The 23,920-nt window shown below is 40.9% G+C and overlaps 1 protein-coding gene across 5 annotated transcripts in view; it reads right to left on the bottom strand.

The window, feature by feature from the left end:
* Positions 1–1,446: 1,446 nt before the first annotated feature.
* FAM149A (family with sequence similarity 149 member A) overlaps positions 1,447–23,920 on the bottom strand; it is a 53,659-nt gene continuing 31,185 nt past the window's right edge. For 2 of the 5 annotated variants that reach the window (XM_035004210.1, XM_035004212.1), the window contains exons 2-14: positions 23,126–23,236; positions 22,545–22,683; positions 20,472–20,614; positions 18,569–18,694; positions 17,752–17,922; positions 16,968–17,158; positions 15,813–15,967; positions 9,339–9,442; positions 8,627–8,839; positions 5,449–5,569; positions 4,161–4,289; positions 3,996–4,074; positions 1,447–1,552 (exon numbers count right to left, since the gene is read on the bottom strand). In XM_035004210.1, the coding sequence (XP_034860101.1) occupies positions 1,479–1,552; positions 3,996–4,074; positions 4,161–4,289; positions 5,449–5,569; positions 8,627–8,839; positions 9,339–9,442; positions 15,813–15,967; positions 16,968–17,158; positions 17,752–17,922; positions 18,569–18,694; positions 20,472–20,614; positions 22,545–22,683; positions 23,126–23,236 (1,756 nt within the window). In that variant the 3' untranslated portion in view covers positions 1,447–1,478. Of the gene's footprint in view, positions 1,553–3,995; positions 4,075–4,160; positions 4,290–5,448; positions 5,570–8,626; positions 8,840–9,338; positions 9,443–15,812; positions 15,968–16,967; positions 17,159–17,751; positions 17,923–18,568; positions 18,695–20,471; positions 21,070–22,544; positions 22,684–23,125; positions 23,237–23,920 lie in introns of those variants that run through there. The other 3 variants (XM_035004211.1, XM_035004213.1, XM_035004216.1) reach the window with 3 other exon arrangements.

Consider the following 23,920-nt stretch of genomic DNA (forward strand, 5'->3'; position numbering starts at 1 on the left):
GAGCATCAAAAATATTACCTAGAGTTACAGAGCTTTGGCCATCCATCTATTCCCGAGCATGCTCCGTTACTGTAAGAAATGAGTCAGGAATGTAAGGGAGAAATGATCAGTCAGAGGCATGACGACTCTAGCTAGCGTCATGTTTGTTCTGTCACTCCGTGGTAAAGGACAACGCTAATTCCAGTCCCAACACACTTTTCAACTGCAGACATCTATAAATAGGCCAAGATCCTCTTTTCTTACAACCAGAAATATGTCTGAAAATAATTTATCATACATTTATATGATGATAGATAGATAGATAGATAGATAGATAGATAGATAGATAGATAAAGTTTTATTTTGGATTAATAAAAAATAGACTGATAAACTATAAGTATCTGATAGAAAAAAGGAAATAATGGTGATTTGAGATCTGAGAATCTAAAAGTGAGCCTAAGAATACAAGTCTCTATAGAGGAAAAACATGGGGTGGGGGAGCAAAGAAAATGGCCCTAGAGCCTGGCCTCCAGTCAATCACTTCTCCTTGGCATTCCCTATTCCATTTTCTATATGACTAGCAGATAGGGACACATGCTCTGAAGGAAAATAAAGCAGGGCAAGGGGACAGAGAGGAGAGAACTGCTACTTTAGGCAGAGGGATCGGGAAGGCTTTATGGCAGAGTTGACATCTGAGCAAAGGTCACACTGTGATCAAATAAGGATGAGGTCTGCTGAAACCTTCCCTCCAGTGGATGAACACCTTCGCCTGCAAACAACGAAGAGGAAACCATACATAATATATTTTAATTATGTTGATATTCAGCTTTAAAAATCAATAAGTTTGGGCTACTTTTGAATAAACTGAGTTTGAGCAAGAAAACCAGTAAAACCTAATTGGCTCAGGAGACAGCCACTGACATTCCTCAAAGAGGCTTGTGACTAAAGTACTTTTTTAAAAAAGGTGTAAGAAAGTCAGAGCAATGATTAGGATCATCTGAACCTTAGTTAAACTGACATATTGTACCAAAGATGGCTTTGCTATTTTCTCGAGAAGGGAGTGATATTTATTAGTGACCAGGATTTTGATGGATCAAAAACAGAATGAGACAAAAAACACATTTCAAAACACAACGTTACAAAATGGCATATTCCTAGATAATATCCTCTCACACTGTTAAGTAGTATGTGTAAACATACACTAATTACGTGTGTGTCTGTGTATAATTGATAAAATGATGGATGATAAACACAGATCAGATTCTTCTGAGCAAAGCCTAAAGAACTTTTATTGTAATGCTTCCAGGAAAGCAGGTTGGTGAATTTGACTTGTATTCTCTTTGCAATGCAAGTGTTCAAAAGTAAGTTGTTTATTTGTTTGCATTTCTCTCAGACAGGCTCACATCTCACTGTCAGACAAACAGATACATAGTATAATACTTGTTCTTCCATTTTTCAAGCGACAAATGGTGGGCTGAGGCTTTGAAGTCCAAGTTCCATCAAGATGCCACTTGGAATCTCTTTCTTGTAGTCAGAGTCGTCCTCTGAAAAGATTTAGGTGGATATTGTGAACCTGAAACACCAACCAAAAAGTAACTCTCATTAAAATGTTAATAATTCCAGCTCTCAAAAGGATTCCATGCAGATGATATTTTTAAAAAAGAAAAAAACTATTTTCATGTCACTTTTACATAAACCAGGAAATAGACAAAAACTGTCGTTTTGGGTCCTGAGAAGAAAGAAGGGGGCTCCCCTCCACTAAAGCCTGGGTGCTGGCCCTGTGTCCTCCCAGAGCAGGTGGATTTGCTAGAACCTTCTACACAGAGGTGGATCCCTGAGACCCAGATGGTCTGGCGGCCCTACTACTTCATGGGGACAGAAGCAATGTCAGCTGCCTGAAGAGATCCTTCCAATCCCCAGTGGGGATACCCCACAGCTTCTCCTTTTCTCTTTTTTTTTCTGCCACAGAACAAATGTTGATAAGTTAATAGCTCCTTTTGTTTCTGACCCAGAAGCAAAGGTTAAGAAAGAGATTACACACCTGCTTGTCAGAGGAAAAGAAAATGAATGCTTAGAAATACAAGAATATCTCTCTCATGCACCCTCAGTTACTCTTATAGAAATGAAAAAGGCTTCTGATCATCAGTAACAATAGTCACAAAATTATCGATAAGAGAATATACTGACTTAGTATTGGGGGAAAATTAAGTGTGCAGATTTAAAACAAATTCAGAGCCCAGTTCTCTCTCCGAACCTCTAACCCTGTGTGCCTTAACAAACTATTAGATAGCTCCGGTCAACATGCTACAGGCAACATCTCCAAAAATGAATTCATCAAAATTCCATGAGCTCTCTCCTTCAGCACCACGGTCTCCTGGCCACCCATGGAATCTTTCTCTCTCTCTCTCTCTCTCTCTCTCTCTCTCGTACCACGTGATGCCCATCCTGCATGGCATGGCTCTTGGCTCCTCTGGGAAGCTTCTCTGTCTGTTTACCCATCTGCATATCCAGCTGGCGGTCCTGCTCACCTCCCTCGTGGTCCTTTCCATCTTCCCTACTACACTGAGTGTTCCTTGAGGCACAGACCAAAATGTCTTCAGTGTTTGAATGCCGGCCCTCAGCACAGAACTTGGCACAGAGTGAGCACTTGGCACGTTGTTATTTATTAATAAACACGCTTTGATGCCTACTTTCCTCTGACCATCTACAAGTCAGACTGATACTTATAATAGGGCATGGCTGCCTTTTAGAGAACAAATTACCATCACTGACAGTGAGAGTGAGTGCTGCTAGGGAATATACAAAGAAAAGCGACAGAAAGCCACAGTAGCTTAGGACTATTCACATAGCAGAAAAATTGTAAAGGGCTTAAGAATCTTGGACACCACTACGCTACAGAACTATAGAAGGGCTGGTGTAAACAGCGATAAAATTGCTGTGTTGTCCCAGTGCTTCCCTTTTACCAGATTTATTTTTATTTATTTATTTTTTAAAGATTTCATTTATTTATTTGAGAGAGAGAATGAGAGAGAGAGAGAGAGCACATGAGAGGGGGGAGGGTCAGAGGGAGAAGCAGACTCCCCGCCGAGCAGGGAGCCCGATGCGGGACTCGATCCCGGGACTCCAGGATCATGACCTGAGCGGAAGGCAGTTGCTTAACCAACTGAGCCACCCAGGCGCCCCCCAGATTTATTTTTAAACTATAGCATTTGCCTTAAAACAGCAGTCCTTTACATTTCAGATTATCTAGAATACAAATTATTCATAATTTTTAAACAAAGAATAGATGCCTGGAATCTAGCTAAGTACTTTGCATATGTTTTTCCAACAACGGTTTTATCCACCCAGACTATTATAAAAGAGGAACTTGAGGCCCAGAGAGGTTGAGGTTCTCCTAAGACAGCTCAGCAAGTAGGATGGAAAACAGGCATTTGATTCCAGAATATCACAACTCATGACGACCCTATGTTGCCTCCTTAAACAAAATGCTGGCAACAGTTTTGAAAACTGAAACATCAATGGCCTGAATTCAGACTAGAAACTTGACTCTAAAAATAGCTACTAGGCTGAAAATAAGTATTTATCTGTACAACTCTCCATTATAAAATAGTTAGAATATTTGTATTAATTTTATGAAGCATTTTTATAATTAGGTCTTCAAAGAGAACTAAGATTAGGGTTTCATGGAAAACATGAAAACTCTATTGCAGAGAGAGACACTGATTTCTCGTAAGACTCATGAGACAGAATTGTCCTTTTGCTGAGAGTGAGGCCTCTGATTTAATGAAGAGCGTTTGGGCACATTTTCCCCATTATGCCAAACAGTGGATAGGTGCTTCTCTCTGAGGTTTTGCTCTTTCTAGAGACTTCTGTGTCTGGACATAGTGGAGAAACACTTGGTATTTTCTCCTACAAGGTCAAAATAGTCCTGTTAAGGTAGATAATTCTCAATTTCTCTTTCCAAAACTTGAACCTCACCTATTATATCATTTTATTTATATGTGGAGAAAACTGACCTGTGAAGAAACTCTGACTTGTCCATGTGTGGCTGGCAAATTCCATCAGGGTCAACGAACCTTTCCGGGGAGTATCTAACTATTGGAAGAAAAATAAAATGAGGGATGAGTTTTATTGTTTCAGACATTTTAAAAAATCATATTTAGGGTTAACAGGCAACCCACCCGAAACGCATGGGTCGTGCTGGGTCTTGAAAAGTGTTCTATGGTCAGAGATCTTTCTCGAAGAGGTGATCGCTCTGAACTGTCAGGAATCGCACTTAGCACACGGTTTTGTGGGTGCCTCCCTCTGTACTGAATAAAGGATAATATGTTCTGGTTTAAGGCAAATGCAATCCTTAAAAAAGGCAAAAGAAGATCTCTATGTGCTCATTCACTTGTTAATTCAAAACTTTTATTTATATACTGTGAAGTATAAGGTCCATCATGCATGAATATCAATATACATTTCAATTATGTAATTTTATTATGTAACCTGATTAAATGGTAGTGACCTCAGAAATAAACATGGATTCAAAAACTTAACCACCTAAAATTCTTACTGTTAAATTATAATAGCCATGTAATTTTGCATTTGTGAAGCATCAGACTTTTTTTTTTTTTATGTGATGTTTGCCTTCTTTTATGACTTTAAGCCACATGCTAAGGTTACACATCAACCCTTTGCAACTCCTGCCTCTCTAGGAATGGGTTCTATTGCAGTACTCGAGGAGGCAAAGGAATGCAAGAGAAAACGTTTCTGTTGGGTTTTCTCTTTAGTCCTTTATACTCCCACAACTGGGGTCCTTCTATGTTTTGCGAAACAGAGACAAGTTACTTGTATGGGAGTGAAGTGAGGAGTCATCGTACATCTGGGGGGAAATGTGCTTATGCAGACTAGAGACCCCAGACCTGCCCAGACCATTTGCCATCGTGTGGCCGCGTTGAGCATGGGTGCAGGTGTGAGAATGAGGGCTGATAAAAATGTCACAGGTGTTTTCCTGAGGTCTTACTTTACGGAGGCATAATCTACCATCTATAAATTCATTTCACCCTTATAACAATTCTTTGAGGAAGGAATCACTTTGACCCTTTTATGGGTGAGAAAATTAAGGTGCAGGGAGAATATGTCTACAAGTCATACAGAGTTTACCTGGCAGGGTTCAAACACAGATCTCCCTGTCTCCTGACCTGACCTTCATGCTCTTTAGTTCCCTCTACCATCCTATCAGATGTTCCTTGACACCTGAACTTTCTGACTTAGTTCAAATCATGTTTGTATTTCACAAAACAGTGAATTAACCCTCCCACCTCCTGTCCCTTGTTGCAAGCCAGTTACTTTCAGGAAGCAGATTATGAGACATTTGATGGCACTGAGTTCATTGGGAAGGGCCAACATTATATTCTGCTTGTTTGTCTGTTTCCCAAGAGACAATCTAAATGGTGCACTTAAACAGAATGAAATCTGTCTTACAGAAACAGGTCGAGATCCAGGAACTGCCATATTCTGCTCACCGGTCTCTGAGCCTATTGGGGGTAACCTGTGCCGGGAGGCTTGAACCGGTGGGGAGGACACACACTCCATGCCAGTTTGCCTGTAAACAAAACAACATTTGGCTGAGCAGCTAGCTGCAGAGAGAGGGGGCCAGACCCCACCTGAAGCTCCCCATCTGAACTACTAATCACAACTGCCTTCCAAAAAGAAATGCTCATGTAGAATGAGAAGTGTCAGCAAGACCAATGTGGAGAGGGACAGACCACGAGCTCCAGTCACCTCCTCCTCGGTCAGCAGTGATGTCAACCTGTATTTACTGAGTGCTCAGCTGCCAGGCCCTTGCAGGTTCCTGAAAACATGATCATCCAGATGGAAATCAATAAGGAATCCAAGGTTTTGAATGATACACAAGAATAGAGATGGATTGTCTCGGATAAATTCTAATTCATTTATTCACTAATAATAAAGTTATGAAAGCTAAAATATGACCCTTTTGACCTGTGATGTTTTAAAATACATATACTACCCATAGTTTAGAGGCTGCAAGGAAAGATCCTTTTGTCCTGCCAGTGGGATTATAAACTGTGAGAACCATTCTGGGAAGAGCTTTGGAAAAATATTTCAAGAGTCTTAAAAATATCCATAACCTTTGACCTGGTAGCTTTACTTCTAGGACTATACCACCAGGACACAATTTGAAGTCTTCCTTATCAAGATTTATATAAAATGATATTGTACACCTGAAAGTAATACTACACTGTATGTTAACTAACTGGAATTTAATAAAAAGTTAAAAAAATGATTTATATAAAAATGATGTTCAGGGACTCCTGGGTGGTTCATCAGTCAGTTAAGCGTCTGCCTTTGGCACAGGTCATTTTCCCGGGTTCCTGGGATCGAGTCCCTCATCGGGCTCCTTACTCAGTGGGGAGTGTGCTTCTTCCTCTGCCACCCCCTCCCCTGGCTCATGGTCTCTCTCTCTGACAAATAAATAAATAAAATCTTTTAAAAAATGATGCTCACTATACATCATAATAGTGAAAATATAGAAGGAATGAAAAGTTTCCATAATGGAAATACTTAATAGATTATCACATACCCACATGTTATTTTCTAGTCATTAAAATCATGCTTTCAGAAATATTTAACAACATGGAAAATATGAATTAAGTGAAAAAATCATACGAAAAAGTGCTACAATAGTAGGATAATGTAGTCTTAGAAAAAAGATAAGGGAAAGAAGAGAAAAGAAGAAACATAACCACAGACAAAATTGGTAGTCATCTTACCAAGTTATCATTTTTCTATTTCTATGTGTTGGACATACAGGGGATCTTTGATACCTACTTATATTTTTGGTATTGTTCTAATGTTCCACAGAGAACTTGTTGTACTTTGATAGTTTAAAAAAAAAAAGTTTATTTTAATAAAAGTGAAAGAGCACGAACAAAATCACGGAAGTCAGAACACACATAGCTGGTCTGTTTGTGGGTCAGAGAGATGATAAGGCTGCCCCCAGTCAAGATGGGTGAGGAGAAGTAATGGGAAGATATAGGAATGCAGAGTCAAAGATGGTGACATTGCCCCCAACGGGCAAACATGAATTGTTGGTGGGACCAAAAAAAAAACAAACCTTGTTCTTTTTATGCATAAAACACAGATATAAAGAACAGTACATAGACTGTACAGTATATTTGTGGCATTAAAATTCCACGGGTGGGGGAGGAATTAGGAAAAAGAGTCTAAAAGGGCTCCTTAGTATGGCAGTAATAACAAAAAAGTTGAAAAACACGGGTCTACAGATAAGAAGGGGCCAGAGCATGAAGGGAATGGACAGCTGGAGGCATCTGACTTACTTCAATAGAAAACAGAAAAGGTTTGGGATGAAAGCCTGACGGTGGAGCCCAGGTGGGCTGGGAGGAGGAAGAGAGGGCCAGTGAGGGGCTTGTGACACTGGCAGGGGGGAGGTGTCCCTGGTGGTCCCCAGTGAGAACGGAGGAGGGGGAGAGCTCCTGGAAGAACTGCCAGAGCAAATAGCCCCGGATAACTGGAATACCCCAAATAACGCTGGAAATACCGGTTCCAGATTATGAAAGAAACAGTGACCCATCAAAAAACCAATTGTGGCTTGGCACTGTGGAATGCATCCTGAAAAACCCAGGGGCTGGTTAAGCCCTGGCAGCTGCTTTGCCTCCACCCCTGCAGGTGGGGGGGAGCCTAAGGCAACCCCTTAAACACTGGCTCCCTTGAGGCAAGAGGCGGGTGGCCCCAAGAGCCCCGGGGCCGTGGTCTCCAAAGCTCCACAGCACTGTGCAGAGTCCCAGCTCTGCCTCTCTCTCCCTTGTGGGATCATCTCGGGCAAGTTATGCAACTTCTCTCAGCCTCTGTCTCTTCACCTTGGATCTGGGATACTACGAAGACCAACTCAAAAGATTTGTGGCAGGGAATAAATAATAAATGTGACTCTTTTAGCTGGTGCTGGTGACAGGATGCACCCAATAAACACTGGCCCTTATGAGTGAGAAAGTTGGATTGCTCCTTCGTAATTCTGCAGTGAAGGAGGGGACAGATTCCTTTCTAACAAGGCAATGATTTGAAGTTGATCCCTAAGGTCAAAACTTTTCTGAAACTCCTCACGTGCAGCGAAACATAGCCTTAGAGATAAATAAAAACTAATAGTTATGCTACTTCTGAAACCAATATCACACTGTGTTAACTAACTAGAATTTAAATAAAAATTTGAAACAAACAAAAAGCTAATAGTTATATATGTCCCTTTTATTTGTGTATCATTTTATGCACATTAATTTTTTTCAACCTCATAATGAGAAAGAATTAATTATGTAATTTGAAAGCATTAGCTAACTGTTAGTTTTACAGATGAGGCCACTGATTTCCCATCCAAGATCACCTCACCATTACAGGCGCATTTTATTGTATGGCTCTGGGTACATTACCTGACATTATATTCTAGTATACAGCGAACTTGACTACGCAACACAACTCATGTGAAATACTCAAATTCATGAACTACTTGGAAAGTAGCCACATAAAATTTGATAGAGGATGCTTCGTGCATACGAATCCATAAGCCCTAACTGGCAAGCGTCTCCGTCCTCTGTGACATCTGGTCTACCAGGAGAGAGACAGGACTTACAGTTTTGTTCCCCTAAGAACTTCATCATTGTACACATTGGGGGTTTTCATCCTCTGTGAGTCTGAAGTAAGAGAAGGCAGCCTCGTGTACGCAGGTGTTTTCCTTTCAGAAGTGTGGAGTATGCGAGCATCGGAGGAGGTTCGTCCCAGGCGGTGCCGTGACAAAGAAAGGGCACTTGGCCCTGCACCCAATGATCTGTCCTCTTGCTCATTCCTGGGGGATGGATGGAAGTCAAGCTGATGACTCAGATGTCAGCCTCAGGACAACAGGGCACATATACATGTGTCCATTACTAGGTATTGTCTAGAACAGTGCCTGGCTCAAGAAGATACTCCTAAATATTGGTTGAGTGAATGGACAGGCTATCATTTCCAATTCAATTTCTATTTCAATGAAGCATCTTCCACAGGGGGGAAAAAATCTAAGGTTCTCACTGATTGTAATCCTACAGTATAGCCCACAAGATTAAGAATTCACAGCTCTCTTCCCCTTATCTATCTGCCCTAACCTAACGGTGATCATTTTGTGGTTGATGTTAGAATAGTGTGTCTTCATTCTCATGCGTGGCTGTCTCCTTCCCCGAATGGGCTCAGGCACACCTAGCGCATATGGGGTTAAACAGGATGCTCCTTATCCCACATCCTCTGCAGTCTTCAGTGCTCAAGGGTATCCAGCATACAGAAGAGGCAGGGTAATTATTTCTTATACGTACTGTATTCTATCTGAGAAATAGGTAGGTCTCTGCTGCAGTGGCTTTGCTTGAATTGTCATCACACCACTCAAATCACTATAAAAATTGTTGGAGAAGCGATGAATCTGAGAAAAGTAAAAACAATACAAATTAAAAAGCACCCAGTGCTATTGTGATCACCGGTGTCTCTCAGGAATCAGCGGGAAAAAAAATGGCACACTCCAACCAGCTAATTTGAGGAAAAAATGTAACACGGATGATATGTTACAAAGATGTGGGAAGAGAAATTAACAAGGACTGGCTTAATTCCCCCAGGCAATATAACAACGTAACAGCAGGGACGCATTACCATATGCAGGCTCGGAGTGGCAAATAATGAGGGAGAGATTTCTGGAATCTGGACAGGGTAGCTGCTTGGTGGAAATGCCACCAATGCCACAGTTATTGGTGGAATGTGGAATGTGGCAGAGAGGCCAGAAGTAAACAACGTCCTGCCATTCTCCCCGCCTTGCTCTGAGCTCCTAGAGCTGCAGGACAAGGGAGCCCTCCATACTGCTAGCGTGTGCCAGCCTCCAGAGCACAGCAGGGGGAGGACGGTTGAGAGAGAATCTGGAGAAGCAAAGAAAGAGTACCCCAGCTCCTAACTGAGCTGTTCCTCAGACCTCTTCTCCTACCCTATCCTTCACAGCTGGCCCCAGCTAGCTGCCCTGAGAGTGGCACAACAGCCTGGGAAAAAACTCAAACACCAGATCTCGAAGGCTTACATTTGAATCCCAGTTCCCACAGCTCCCTGGTAGGTGGTCCTGGAAAGACTACTTTGTTCTTGGAGTCTTAATTCCCTAATCTTTAAGTTGAGGATAATGACACTTCATATGAGAAATAAATTAGATAACAGTGGTGGAAGCATGAAGTGAGGGTAAATAATCATGAATTCCCTATCTGGTCCCATGATATGGCCAACTGGGATGGAAAACAACATTTAGATTCAGGGAAACAGGATTTCTGGAACTAGAACCATATTCTAGTTGGAGAATAGATGTAGAAGCCACAGCCACATTTTCCCCATGTTGAACATTAAAAAGAAATGTTAGAGGAATAAATTAAGACCTGTTGTAATTACCAGTAGGACGCTTTATTTCAAAATAAGCTCTAATAATACTTCATTTTTACTTTCAACTTTGTTGTCCATTCATTTTCCTTTAACACTGATCCAAATGAAAACAACAAATTAGCTGTAAAAAACATTTTCAAAACCCATTAGAAGCTATAAAAAGAAAATACTTGTAAAAAACCCTTTAGACTTAAAAATTTCCATATTTCTCAAGTTTACTTATATTGTCTAATACTTAAGGATTCTTTTCCATGTTATCATCAGCTGCCCATTTTTATGGGATTCGTACTGCATATTTGAAAATGCAAAGTGGTGAACACTGTTGAACCTGCCTGAGCAGTTTAAAAAGATCAAAAAATACAATAAACGGTAGCAGTTCTGAAAGTTTATTTTGAACAGCAAAAGCAAAGAAGGCTTACTGTAAAGCCCTTACACTACAGAGTAAAACAATCCTATTAGACATTTCTATTTTCAACTTCTGCCCCCAGGACCATACACACTATTCTGTGTCCTTGCAACCTTGTGAAGATTGTCCGTTCACTTGCTCCTTTGCGGGGAGCAGATTTCCACCTCTGCCTCGAGGCAGCCTTACTGAATGTTACCTACCATTTAGGATTTGGTTCACGTATCACTCTACTTTATGGAAGTATGCCACTTTCCCCCTGAACTCTGTGGCATTTATGAGCTAAAGGACATCAAATTACAATATAGGATAGGATAGGATAGCATACGGTGGGATAGAGCATACGATTCATGTCTGGTTATAACGAAAACTAATGCTTATTGAGTGCCTTCTCTACACTACGCATTGCACTATGTGTCTTATTTCGTTTACCTCTCACAGCGCCCTGATTCACAGATCCCACAGATAACGAGACGAAGGCTTTGAGGGACCAATTCAGGATCACAGAGCTAATAAACTGTGACGTCGGACCCTGTACTTGGAGTCCTACAGCGCAAGCTCTCACCCGCTCGACCATCTCCCCGCTGCCTCATGTTGCGTGCATGCACCTGCATGCATGTGTGTAGTGGTGCTTGGCAGGGCTTGACTCCCTCTGGCTAAACTGCACGGACCTCAAGACCAGGAATCCTGGCTTTTCCTTTTTCTCTGCTCCCCCACACAAGACGAGCTGTGAGGGACATAGTCTAAGCTCCTTAGCACTACTGAAGGTCTCCCATGAAGAAGCTCAGCCCTGGAGATGGAAAAGATGGTGGAGGAGTAGGGGACCCTATTTCAACCGGTCCCCTGAATTGAGCTGGATATCTACCAGACCATTCTGAACACCCACGAAATCAGCCTGAGATGTAAGAAGATATATTTGGATCTCTACAAACAGAATATATCCCACGATCTCAAGGTATAAAGCGGCGAGCTGTGATTCTGCACGCAGATTATCAGAAGATAAACAGAAGGGGAGGGAGCTGCCATAAGCTGGTGCCCGGAAGGTGATACAACACTGGAGCTCATAAGCCTCCCACGCTGGGGACAGGGCACAGACTTGAGACAGGTAGTGGCCGGGAAAGGACTTTAGTGCAGCCCCCAGACAGGATCCAGGAGCTGCAGGTGCATGGGCCCACACGAACCAGGGGTGGCTCATGGTTTTAGAAGCACGAAGGGCAGAGATGGCCTGGGTTCCAGCGCTGGGAGAGTTGCTGAGGGGTGCACAACCAGAGAGGCTGTGGGTCTTAGCAGCGCAGACAGAAACGGAGACAGTGTGGCCTGGAGAGCTCAGTGAAGAGCAGACTGCGATCTCTCTGTTCTGAGACAGAGGTTTGGATGTATCACTTCTGCTCTGACTCTTGGAAGAGACGTGAAAAGCCGCCAGAGAACAAAAGCCCGAAAAAAATGGTTTTCACTGAGCCCATACCCCGTCCTCTTCCACCCCTCCCCCCACAGGGGGCAGGGCAACTCTGCCCAAGCCTGGGGGCCTGAGTCACAGCGCAGCAGGCCCCTCCCCCGGAAGACAGGCTGGAAGAACAAGAGGATGACAACCCTAAGGTCCCTATAAAACAGGTGCATCTTGCTTGGGTCATGGTTAATACTTTGGATTCTGTACATTCCCACAACCACCCCTCAACAGAATGACTAAGGGGAGGAACCCCCAACAAAGAAAAGCCTCAGAGACTGTGGCCTCTGCGACAGACCTAATGGATATGGATATAAGCAAGATGTCAGAAATAGACTTCAGAGTAACAATTATCAAGGTGATATCTAGGCTTGAGAAAAATATTAATGACAATATAGAATCTCTAAGGGCAGAAATTATATCTAATCAGGCCGAACTTAAAAATGCTATGAATGAAATGCAGTCTAAACTGGATACTCTGATTGCCAGGGTGAGGGAGGCAGAAGAACGAATTAGTGAGATAGAGGATAAGATGATAGAAAAGATGGAAATAGAAGTGGCATGGGAAAAACAAATTAAAACCCAAGGAATCAAACTGAGAGAGATTAGTGACAGAATGAAACGTTCCAATATCAGAAATTATTGGGATCCCTGAGGGGGTGGAGAGAGAGAGAGGTCTAGAAGATATATTTGAGCAAATCGTAGCTGAGAACTTCCTTAATCTGGGAAATGAGAGAAACATTCATGTCCTAGAGGCAGAGAGGACCCCTCCCAAGATCAATGAGAACAGACCGACACCCCAACATATAATTGTACAATTCGCAAATCTTAGATCCAAGGAAACAATCTTGAAAGCGGCGAGGGGGAAGAGATTTCTTACATACAGAGGGAGGAACATCAGAATAACATCAGACCTGTCCACAGAGACCTGGCAAACCAGAAAGAGCTGGCAAAACATATTCAGGGTACTAAACGTGAAGAACATGCAGCCAAGGATAATTTATCTGGCAAGGCTATCATTCAGAATGGATGGAGCGACAAGGAGCTTCCAAGACCAGCAGAAACTGAAAGAATATGTGACCATCAAGCTGGCCCTGCAAGAAATATTAAGGGGGGGTTCTATAAAATAAGAAAGACCCCCAAGAGTAATATACAACAGAAATTTACAGAGACAATCTACAGAAACAAGGACTTCACAGGCAACATGATGGCAATAAAATCATATCTTTCAACAATCACTCTCAACGTGAACGGCCTAAATGCTCCCATGAAACGGCACAGGGTTGCAGATTGGATAAAAAGGACCCATCCATATGCTGTCTACAAGAGACTCATTTTGAACCTAAATATACATCTAGCCTGAAAGTGAGGGGATGGAGAACAATTTTTCATGCCAACAGACCTAAAAAGAAAGATGGGGTAGCAATTCTCGTATCAGACAAATTAGATTTTAAGCTAAAGACTGTAGTAGGAGATACAGAAGGACACTATATCATTCTTAAAGTGTCTATCCAACAAGAAGATCAAACAATTGTAAATATCTCTGCCCCCAACATGGGAACAGCCAACTACATAAGCCAACTGTTAACCAAAGTAAAGAAACATTTTTTTAAAAAAAAATTTTATTTATTTATTTGACAGAGAGAGAGACAGCAAGAGAGGGAACACAAGCAGGGGCAGTGGGAGAGGGAGAAGCAGGATCCCCGCAGAGCAGGGAGCCCGATGTGGGGCTCGATCCCAGGACCCTGGGATCATGACCTGAGCCGAAGGCAGACGCTTAACGACTAAGCCACCCAGGTGCCCAAAATAAAGAAACATATTGATAATAATATTTTAATAGTAGGAGATCTCAACACTCCACTCTCAGCAATAGACAAATCCACTAAGCAGAAGATCAACAAAGAAACAAGAAATTTGAATGACACACTGGACCAGATGGACTTCATAGATATATACAGAACATTCCACCCTAAAACAACAGAATACTCATTCTTCTTGAATGCACGTGGAACTTTCTCCAGAATAGACCACATACTGGGTCACAAATCAGGTCTCAACTGATACCAAAAGATTGAGATTATTCCCTGGATATTCTCAGACCACAGTGCTTTGAAATTGGAACTCAATCACAAGAAAAAAATTGGAAGGAATTCAAACACTTGGAAGCTAAACACCATCCTGCTTAAGAATGTTTGGGTTGACCAGGAAATTAAAGAAGAACTTAATTCATGGAAACCAATGAGAACGAAAACACATCGGTCCAAAACCTATGGGATACTGCAAAGGTAGTTCTAAGGAGGAAATACATAGCCATCTACGTCTCACTCAAAAAAATAGAAAAATCCCGAATATACACGCTAACTTTACACCTTAAAGAAATGGAGAAAGAACAACAAATAAAGCCTAAGCCAAGCAGGAGAAGAGAAATAATAAAGATTAGAGCAGAGATCAATGAATTAGAAACCAGAAATACAGTAGAGTAGATCAACGAAGCTAGAAGCTGGTTCTTGGAAAGAATTAATAAAATCGATAAACCACTGGCCAGACTTATCCAAAAGAAAAGAGGAAGGACCCAAATTAACAAGCTCAGACTTTCCAGCCTCACCCTCCACCAGATCTTTGACTAAGGAAGCAATTCGAGAAAAAGGTATTGAGTGCTTAGCATGCACCAGGTTCTGTGTTAGGAACTCTCACCTATTTATATGATTCTATCCTCATAACAATATCTTGGACATCATTCTCTAGATAAAGGATATTCAAGGTTAGAAAAGTTAAACAACATGTCCAACATAATCCTCTCATCCATTCCTGACTCTCAATGCCCTGGTCTTGGTTCAATGCCCCTGCTGGTCCCAGCATCCTCACCTCTAACCCCTCCATGCCTCTCCTTGGCCTGAAATGACCCATGCAGACTTCCTACCCATGCAAGTCCTACTCATTTCTTCATGTTTCTGCTCAATTTTCACCTCCAACCTAAAAGATCAAGATTCAAGCCCCAGTCAGGATGAATCACTCTCTCCTTTATTCTCCTAAGGCCTTGTTTTGCACATGACTCACACAATGTATTGCATGTGACTTGTATTATGCTTTTCCTTTTACTAGATCGGGGACCATGCTTTGTTCATCTGTGTATCTCCTCAAAACACCTAATACAGTGCACTTAATGCAAACTCAATAAATGTTGAATGAACCCAACATATTCTCATTGACTTTTGTTTTTTATCATTTTGGTGGGAAGATAGGAGAACATCCGTAACCTTCAAATTGGCACAAAATGTTGGGGAAAAGCATTTTTTCTCCTTAAAAATATAGAAAGAGCTCTACAGCTCCAAGCATGTGATAAGTCTCAAATCTGAGTGTCCCTACTCTATTATAGAACGTGGTGATGCTACTACACTCCATGAAAAGATTATTTTTAGATTTTGGTCTAATTGACGAACAGAACCAAATATTCGATAATAAAGGAGCACGCTGACAAACCAGGACAGAGATAAAAAATACTGAAGGAAAGAAAGATACTAGCAGAAAAGCATTTACCTGAGGTGGATTAAGATGAGGAACCAGGGATATGCTTCGAGCTTCAGAGCTTCTGGATGGGGAAACACTTGGTGCATCAGTGTTAATACGGGAAATGAGTATCAGTGGAGATTTATTCTCAGCTACTTTCAATTTTTCTTTTTGTTTCTTTCCTTCTGTGTCAACAACAAAAAAATTAATATTATTAGGAAACACGTTATCAAATATATATACATAAAATTCACTGTTCAAAGAGAATCTTTGTTTTTGAGTTATCGTGAGTCTGCTATGGCCACTGAACCCTGCATAGAGCAGAGACCCCACAGAGCCATTGGCTGATGTGATGCTTTCCATACACACATGCCTATCATTTCAGTGGTAGGTAGAAAACTAGGGATTATACGCTGGGGCAAGAAAAATTCTTGGTATTTTATAATATCCCAATTAACCCCTTTGGTTGGAAAAAGAATATATTTAAATTAACATGAGCAGTACCCTATTGTACAAACTGATTCCATAACATTAGCCATTAACATCTACCACAGACATTTCTAGGATTTGTTTCTTCTCAATTTCAAGTAGTTAAGAGAACACTTTATAAGGTTAAATGAAGTGATTATTAAATTATCTATGTTTCTATTTTGCTTTACAAATAAAGTCATAAACAATTAAAAACCGATCTCACATTATTAGAGAAGTTATCCTATTATTAGAGATTTTTAAAGTGACTTTAAGCTTCTTTCTTGTGCATTTCTATGTTATTGTTCCAAAGTGCATATACATTTTTTTTAAGATTTTATTTATTTATTTGACAGAGAGAGAGACACAGCGAGAGAGGGAACACAAGCAGGGGAACAGCAGGCAGAGGGAGAAGCAGGCTCCCCGCCGAGCAAGGAGCCCGATGCGAAGCTTGATCCCAGGACCCTGGGATCATGACATGAGCCGACGGCAGACACTTAACGTTTGAGCCACGCAGGCGCCCCATTTTTATAACTCAAAATAATAATAATGTCCTTTTTGAAGGGATTCAAGATCATTTATGAATAAGGGGAGAAAACCTACTTCTCTTCTCACTCGATCATATCCTAGGTGTGGCCAAGTTGGGTGGAGACACAAAGCTGAGCAACGGGGGTCTTTTTTTTCTTTCCATTAGGGCCAAATGTTACAAATAAGTACCTGTGAGTGTAACTTCCCAATTTTTTCTGATCAGCTCTTCCAATATCTCTACGACACTTGTCCAGATGTGATCAAACACTTCTGCATCCACCGCATCTTTGATACAGTCATGAGGAGAAAGGGGAGGAAGTCCATGTTTCTGCCACATCCTATGGCGGTGAGCTGATTTTTGTTCAAGACATTCATCATCACTAAGAACAAAACCCATTGTAATTACTAAAAGTATCAATGGTTAAAGTTAAAATAGTACTATCCAACTACTTGTCTCTCTCTCTCTAATATGTATCACATGTACATTATACGTGTATAAACATAACATTCTTTTTTAACAGCACATTGTTACTTTTTAATGTATCCATTTTCAATCACAGGCAACTTTTTATTATTCAATATTTGTAGCTCCTTTCAAAGAACCAATTTAAGTCTCTGTATTTAGTGCAGAGACTGGGCCTTCCCTTTGTCTTTCTAGAAGGGCAGCCTGGAGTCCTCAGGGAATGAAGGCTATTAGGAGCCTCGTCCACTTTCACCAGCATGCTGAACACAATTCTTGTTTTCTAGCTGTGCCATGTTGTCCAAAAAAGGCGGGGGAGGGAAGCACTGATCTAGCAAAGACATACCCTGCTAGGAATTGAAAAGCTTTTGGAAGCATATTACTCTCAAAAGAATGGAAAATCTTTTGGACACGTAAAAAATATAGAAGACACTAAATGAGCAAATAATCAAAATAAATGCCAAGTAAATTAATATAATTACACTAAGTCAATGTTAAATAAATTCCACTTACTCTTCTTTTCTGTCAAAAGCAAAATATTCTTCAATCTTTCCATCCACGTCATAAACCTCTTCTTCCTGGGGTGAGCCTGCCGTTAGGCCAGCAACCTTTGGGCCCTCGGGGCCCGCCAGGGCAGGGGCTGAGCACATCTCAGGGAGTATTTGAGAGCCAGAGACGCACAATCTATGGGGAGAAGCAGATCCTCCATGAGAGTTTGTAGAACGTCAAGACTATAATGCTTGCATGATTTTGGCGAGTCTTTAAATTATCCATAAAGTACAGAATCCCAAACAAAAAAAATCATTGCTTAAAAATTTGATAAAATCATATCCTTAAAAGCAACATTTTAACACAGGCATCATTGAAAATTTTTAAGGGCCTCTTAAAAGCTTAAATTACTCGATGAGTTTGCATCCCCTTTGCTGTAATAAAATGATGTCATGGCATAGTCCCAAATATGTGTGACTGGCATAGAGGGATTTATCAAAAGAAAATGGGATAGAACTTTAGTTCTTCTGCTATTGAGTTGGAGCTTAGGATGCATCACAAGGGAGTCAGTTTTTTTATTTTTCATCTGGCCCACCTTTCAGAGTCTTTGAAACAACAGTTCAAAAGTTAACTTCCTTGTTATCTGTATTACACACACTCATCATCATCATCATCAATCTAGAATCAGAAGCATCTTGGGAAAAAAGTGCTCTGTACCTGCCCTTCACTGAAATCTAAGCTTCCAAACCAGTGGAGCCAAGGCTCATGGCTAAGACAGACATGAAAAATTTAACTGAAATGAAATTAAAAATACTTTCAAAAGTTACTTATAGGAACCTACTCTCTGCTGTTGCGGTTGTGTCCACAGGCATCTAGGAAGGGTTTGTGGACCACAGTACTAGGCTCACTGCCCTGGAAATGTTGGAACCCTTCATCAGTTGGCACGATGAGCTGTCTTCCTAATACTCTGCAAGGTAAAAAAAGAAAAAAAAAAAGGAACTTATTAATATTTTTGATTGGAAAAAGGAAACATTCTTTGCGACGCTTAAAGTCAGATAACACAATATTTTGAAGGCGCATGTATGAAGTGATAAGGAACATACTGGTATGTGAGAAGCACCATGGTGTCAAAGAGAAAGTGTAGGCTTTGAGGGAGCGGGACAGACTGTTCTCGTTACTGACAAAGAGATCTGAGGCAATGTTTTCAGGCTCTCTAAGCCACCGATTTCATCTGTTTGCTGTTTGTACACGAGATATAACCATAGTTACCTAGAGGACTGATGAGTGGTTTAGAGATAACATGTACCAGATTCAGACAGCTAGGGTAACGCTGGGCACACAGGAGCTCTCTATAAATGTTCACTAATATTTACATAATGAATAAAACTATACAAATATATATACCCGGCTTATATTCCTTGCAGTCTTTTCTTTTTTTAACTTTTTTTTTTAATTTTAGATTTTATTTATTTATTTGAGAGAGAGAAAGAGAAAGAGAGCAAGCATGAGCAGAGGATGCAGCAGAGGGAGAGGGAGAAGCAGACTCCCCGCTGAGCAGGGAGCCCGATGTGGAGCTCGATCCCAGGACCCTGGATCATGACCTGAGCCGAAGGCCGACGCTTAACCATTGAGCCACTCAGGCGCCCCTCCTTGCAGTCTTTTCTTTTTCCACCCTCCCCTCCTTCATTTTTATCTTAACTATATGAGACAAGAGGGACAGGAGCAGGTCTGAGGTCCTGACTTTTTGGTAAGTGCCCCATGCCTAAAAAGTAAGCATCCACAATTAATACTAGGTGGACGTATTATATTCTTCAAGATGAGGGCTTATGGAGGACTGAATAGAAAGATTTAAAGACTACGTAGCCAAGATTTTTTTTTAAGTTACCTAGTTGAGGTAACCAGAAAATCCATCTACATTTGTATGAGGGCTCTAATCTATTCTCCACATACAATATAGAGGAACTTCTGATAACGGAGATGGATTTTTCTCCTAAGTGGATTTGGCCGAATCACTGAAAGAAGAAAAGCTTTCCTTCAGACCCAATCTATATTTTCCATCTTTGATATGAAAAAATAAGTGATCCTGGGGCACCTGAATCAGTTAAAGGTCCAACTCTTGATTTCAGCTCAGATCTTAGATCTCAAGGTCATGAGTTCAAGCCCCACACTGGGCTCCTCACTGGGTGTGGAGTCTACTGAAAAAAGATAAATTAAAAAAACAATAACAATAAATAAATAATTACATACATACATACATACATACATACATAAAATCCCAGAGGGATTAAAAAAAATAAGTGATCCTTCCTACATAAGGAATCTTGGTTAGTTAGGAAGATTCATCTATCCAATCATTCATCAAATAATTACTCTGTTTCTCTCCCAACCCTGACCCCAAGTAGTGTCCTCAGCTCTAAAGACTGATGTGTTGTTCACATACTAGTGAATGTGAAGGTAAAGGATCACTTCTACCACTCTTGCATTTGTTACATATGTAATGCCCTTCTGAAAATGAGCTAGATTTGTTTCTCACAAGTTAAGACGCACTTGGGTATCTGGAATGTCCCAATATTTCCTCAGACACCATTTTAAAAGCTGTGCTTTCTTAGTAAAGACATGTGTTCTGGATACATATTTTGACTGGGCAACTGCTTTCAGTCAAAATATACTAATTGTATTAAACAGGCCAGGAGTGGGTGTTTCCAGAACGCATTTCAGAGAGTTACTATGAACAACTTCCCTACCTCAGATGGAGGGATCTTTTTGCCCACTCACTGCATTCGGCCACTAGATTCTGAGTATGAGGGCTTACTTTCCCTTCAAATAACATTTCCTCCACCTCCCAGAATAACTGCTGGACTTTCTCTGCGTTCGCCTTGTCAAACTCCTAAAACAGAAATGCACATTTAGTTACAAGACTAAAAGTTGTAGAAAGACAGCCTTCACGATCATTAACACTTACAGATTTAAAGTGCCCTTTATATAGGAAGAAATATGATGTGATAACAAGAATGTGGACTTTGCAGTCAGACATACCAGTGGCCCAATTTTTACTCTTCTGAGAAATTACATCCCACTGGGAGACTCAGCTTCTGTAACTGTTAAATAGAGATCATTTCTACCACATGCGTTATGAGACTTATTCGAGATTTTAAGTAGATATAAATATAGGTAAAGGTACACATATTGACAGACATTGATATACTCACATGTACACATACCTATATATCCATATGTATACATGTACATATATGTACACAGACATAAGTCCCTCATATAGTGAGCGTGACACACTTAAGCACAGCTGCAAAATACCAGCTAGTTTTTCTTCTGATGGTATCACTGAAAAGGAAAATGACTTTTATACAAAGGGCCATTTACCTTCTTTTAATGAAGAGCCCTGGCTATATTTTCTTTTAGGGGAATGTGAACCTAAAATCTAATCCACAACTCAGAGCAATAAAGTGCACACTCATTTTGACATACCTGATCCAAGATGGTCAAACCGGATTGATTTTCATAGAATGATACTCAGTAATTTTTTTTGTTTTGCATCTTCTCTTAAATTGATAATAAACCAGATTCCCAGACAACAGGGGAATTGAATGATCTCTTTTAAAATGCAAATCAGGTAAAAACTAAGAATTTTTGCCTCTCGGCAGGCAACCAGGTGGCTGAGGAGAGTAAAAGGGCTTACTTTCAATTTCCTCTCTTTTGGCTTTTGTTGCTTTTTGCAAATATGACCTATCAAAAAAGTAAGTTAAAGTTTTTAAATGAAAAGCAATTGTAGGGCCTTAAGTCATTTCAGTTCTATAAATGAAAGTCACAAGACTCTCCACAGAATTACGTAAAAACGTGTACTGAAAGAATCGCAGGATTGGGACAGTATGAAGCGATGGTCCTCAGCCTTCTTCCCACCTGCAGACGCTGGAGTGAGGGTGCGGACTGTTTATCACAGGTGAGCCAGGCCCGCCCTGTTGGAAAAGGCCTGAATGGTTTGGAGCTGATGCCTTCCAGGGTCCCTCCCACTGCTGTGAGAAGCCCAGCTACTACACAGCCCCCATCCGAGGAAGTGGACCCACGGGTGCCTTCCAAATGGCCAACTGCTTTCAAGACAGCAAAGGAAACAGCACACACACCAAAAAAGAGCTGGAGTCAGAGCATCCAAGGTAATGTAGTCGACTTCCTTGCATGGCCACGTGGGCTTCACAAAGGGCTGGGTCCCTGTTCTCAGCGGCACTTGAGGGAATAGAGACAGGCTGGCAGAGTGCCCAACAAAGCCTGAGCTGGAGACTCTGGTCCACACAGCTAAGAATCCCACTCCCGCAGAGAACAAAAATAGCGTTCAAGTTACCAGCTTCTGCTAGGGTGAGAGGTGAAAGTAAAAGATCTGATTTAGAATATTGGGGGGAAACTCCCCTAATCACGGTGATTTTGTACAATTTTTACTTCTCCACGTTTTTTCTGGTATTTAAGTTGCTCATTGTCAAAGTCTGTCCTGAATTTCCAGTCTCGGATAGGACAGAAGTGATCACATACAACATACGGAGGGGGAGGGTTTGGGAAGTGGGGGAAAAACCAAAAGTATCAACAGCTATGACTCTGGGTTATGAGATTGAGTGATTTTTATTTTTCCTTATCTTTTCTATATTTTTAAATTTTTCCATGATGTGACATGTAAACACGCTCATAGGGATGTATGTGTACGTGTCCAATAGGTAATGCTTTCAAAAGTGGTAAAAAGATGATTTAAAAGTAAGAAAGCAATTCATTACAAACTGTAATCACGGAATTATACAAAAGATGCTGAGACATACGTCATCTCTCCAAGAGTAAATGGAGCTCCTCTCAGTTGATAAGCCAGTGGTAGAACTCTGTGTCCCAGACCGAGACCAAGAGTTGTGGGTCCCTGCAGGCGTGGTGCTGCCACTGGATGTAAATGATGACCCAGGTTCACTGCAGAGACAAACATAAGCCCATAAAGACCATTTCCTGGGAAGAGATTAAACTGGAAGTCGTTTTACTTCTTAGAGCCGATTTTAAAACTGTTTTTTTTTTTTTAAAAAAAAGATTTTATTTATTTATTTGACAGAGAGAGAGAGAGCGAAAGTGGGAACACAAGCAGGGGGAGTGGGAGAGGGAGAAGCAGGCTCCCGCCGAGCAGGACCCTGGGATCATGACCTGAGCTGAAGGCAGATGCTTAACCGACTGAGCCACCCAGGCGCCCTTAAAACTGATTTTAAAACATTCGTGCAGTGTAACATTTCATTACACTAAACATGAAACTTTTTTTTTTTTTTTTACTCTTAGAAATGCAATCACTGATACCGCTTCCTATATTCATTATGGGCATGTTTTGATTTTGCAATCAGAAGCATTGCAGCGCGTTCATTCTTACCAGGTATATTTATCAATGGCTTTCTGCACATTGCTTGTAAAATGTGTAGGTAAAGGATCTTTGCTTTTCACAGCCAAACTTTGCTTCCCAGATCCTTCTGATAGTCCTCTTCTGAAAAATAAAGTAAAATATGAAAAGTATCTCTAATGTAATAATTTTATTCATGAAAACTTTTAAAATGTCCTTCTGCATAAAGTTGCTCCTCTCCTCTTGCCATGCCCCCCAAAACACACATGTGCGCATGCACACACACACACACCACATATCCTCAAGAAACTGAGGCATGGGACCTTACCATTCTTATTTTTCTTAGAACAAGTTTGCCATGAACCTACATGCCCCTTTATGTAAAACGGAAAACAACAACAACAACTTTTCTATGACTTGGCAGACTCGTAAAAGTTGCCCAAAACTCTGGGCAGACACAGCCTCGCTCCGAGGCAAATGCAACATGAGCTGGACTTCAGGTCCCACTTGTCCTTTGACCAGTGTCCAGTGCCCTTGTGATTACAAAAGCAACTAGCCTTCCAGGAGAAAAAAAATCAATAATTCCATATTAATTCTGAAATATATTAAATTCTCTTTAGTCACCAAACACATGAATGAATAAAAAAAAATGACTGAAACACACAAACAATAACTCATTTTAATTTCGCACCACTGTTTGGTTTGTAGCCTGATGTGTAGAGAGTTTTAAAATATTAAAATTAATGGAAAACTAACACAGAAGAAATCTCTAAACTTTAAATAAGGTACTAAGCCTGACTGGTGTATGAAAGTTAGTGTTAATCATTA

Source organism: Mirounga leonina, unplaced genomic scaffold (assembly GCF_011800145.1).
Source record: "Mirounga leonina isolate KUSES-001 unplaced genomic scaffold, KU_Mleo_1.0 Mir_128, whole genome shotgun sequence".
NCBI classification, from domain to species: domain Eukaryota; kingdom Metazoa; phylum Chordata; class Mammalia; order Carnivora; family Phocidae; genus Mirounga; species Mirounga leonina.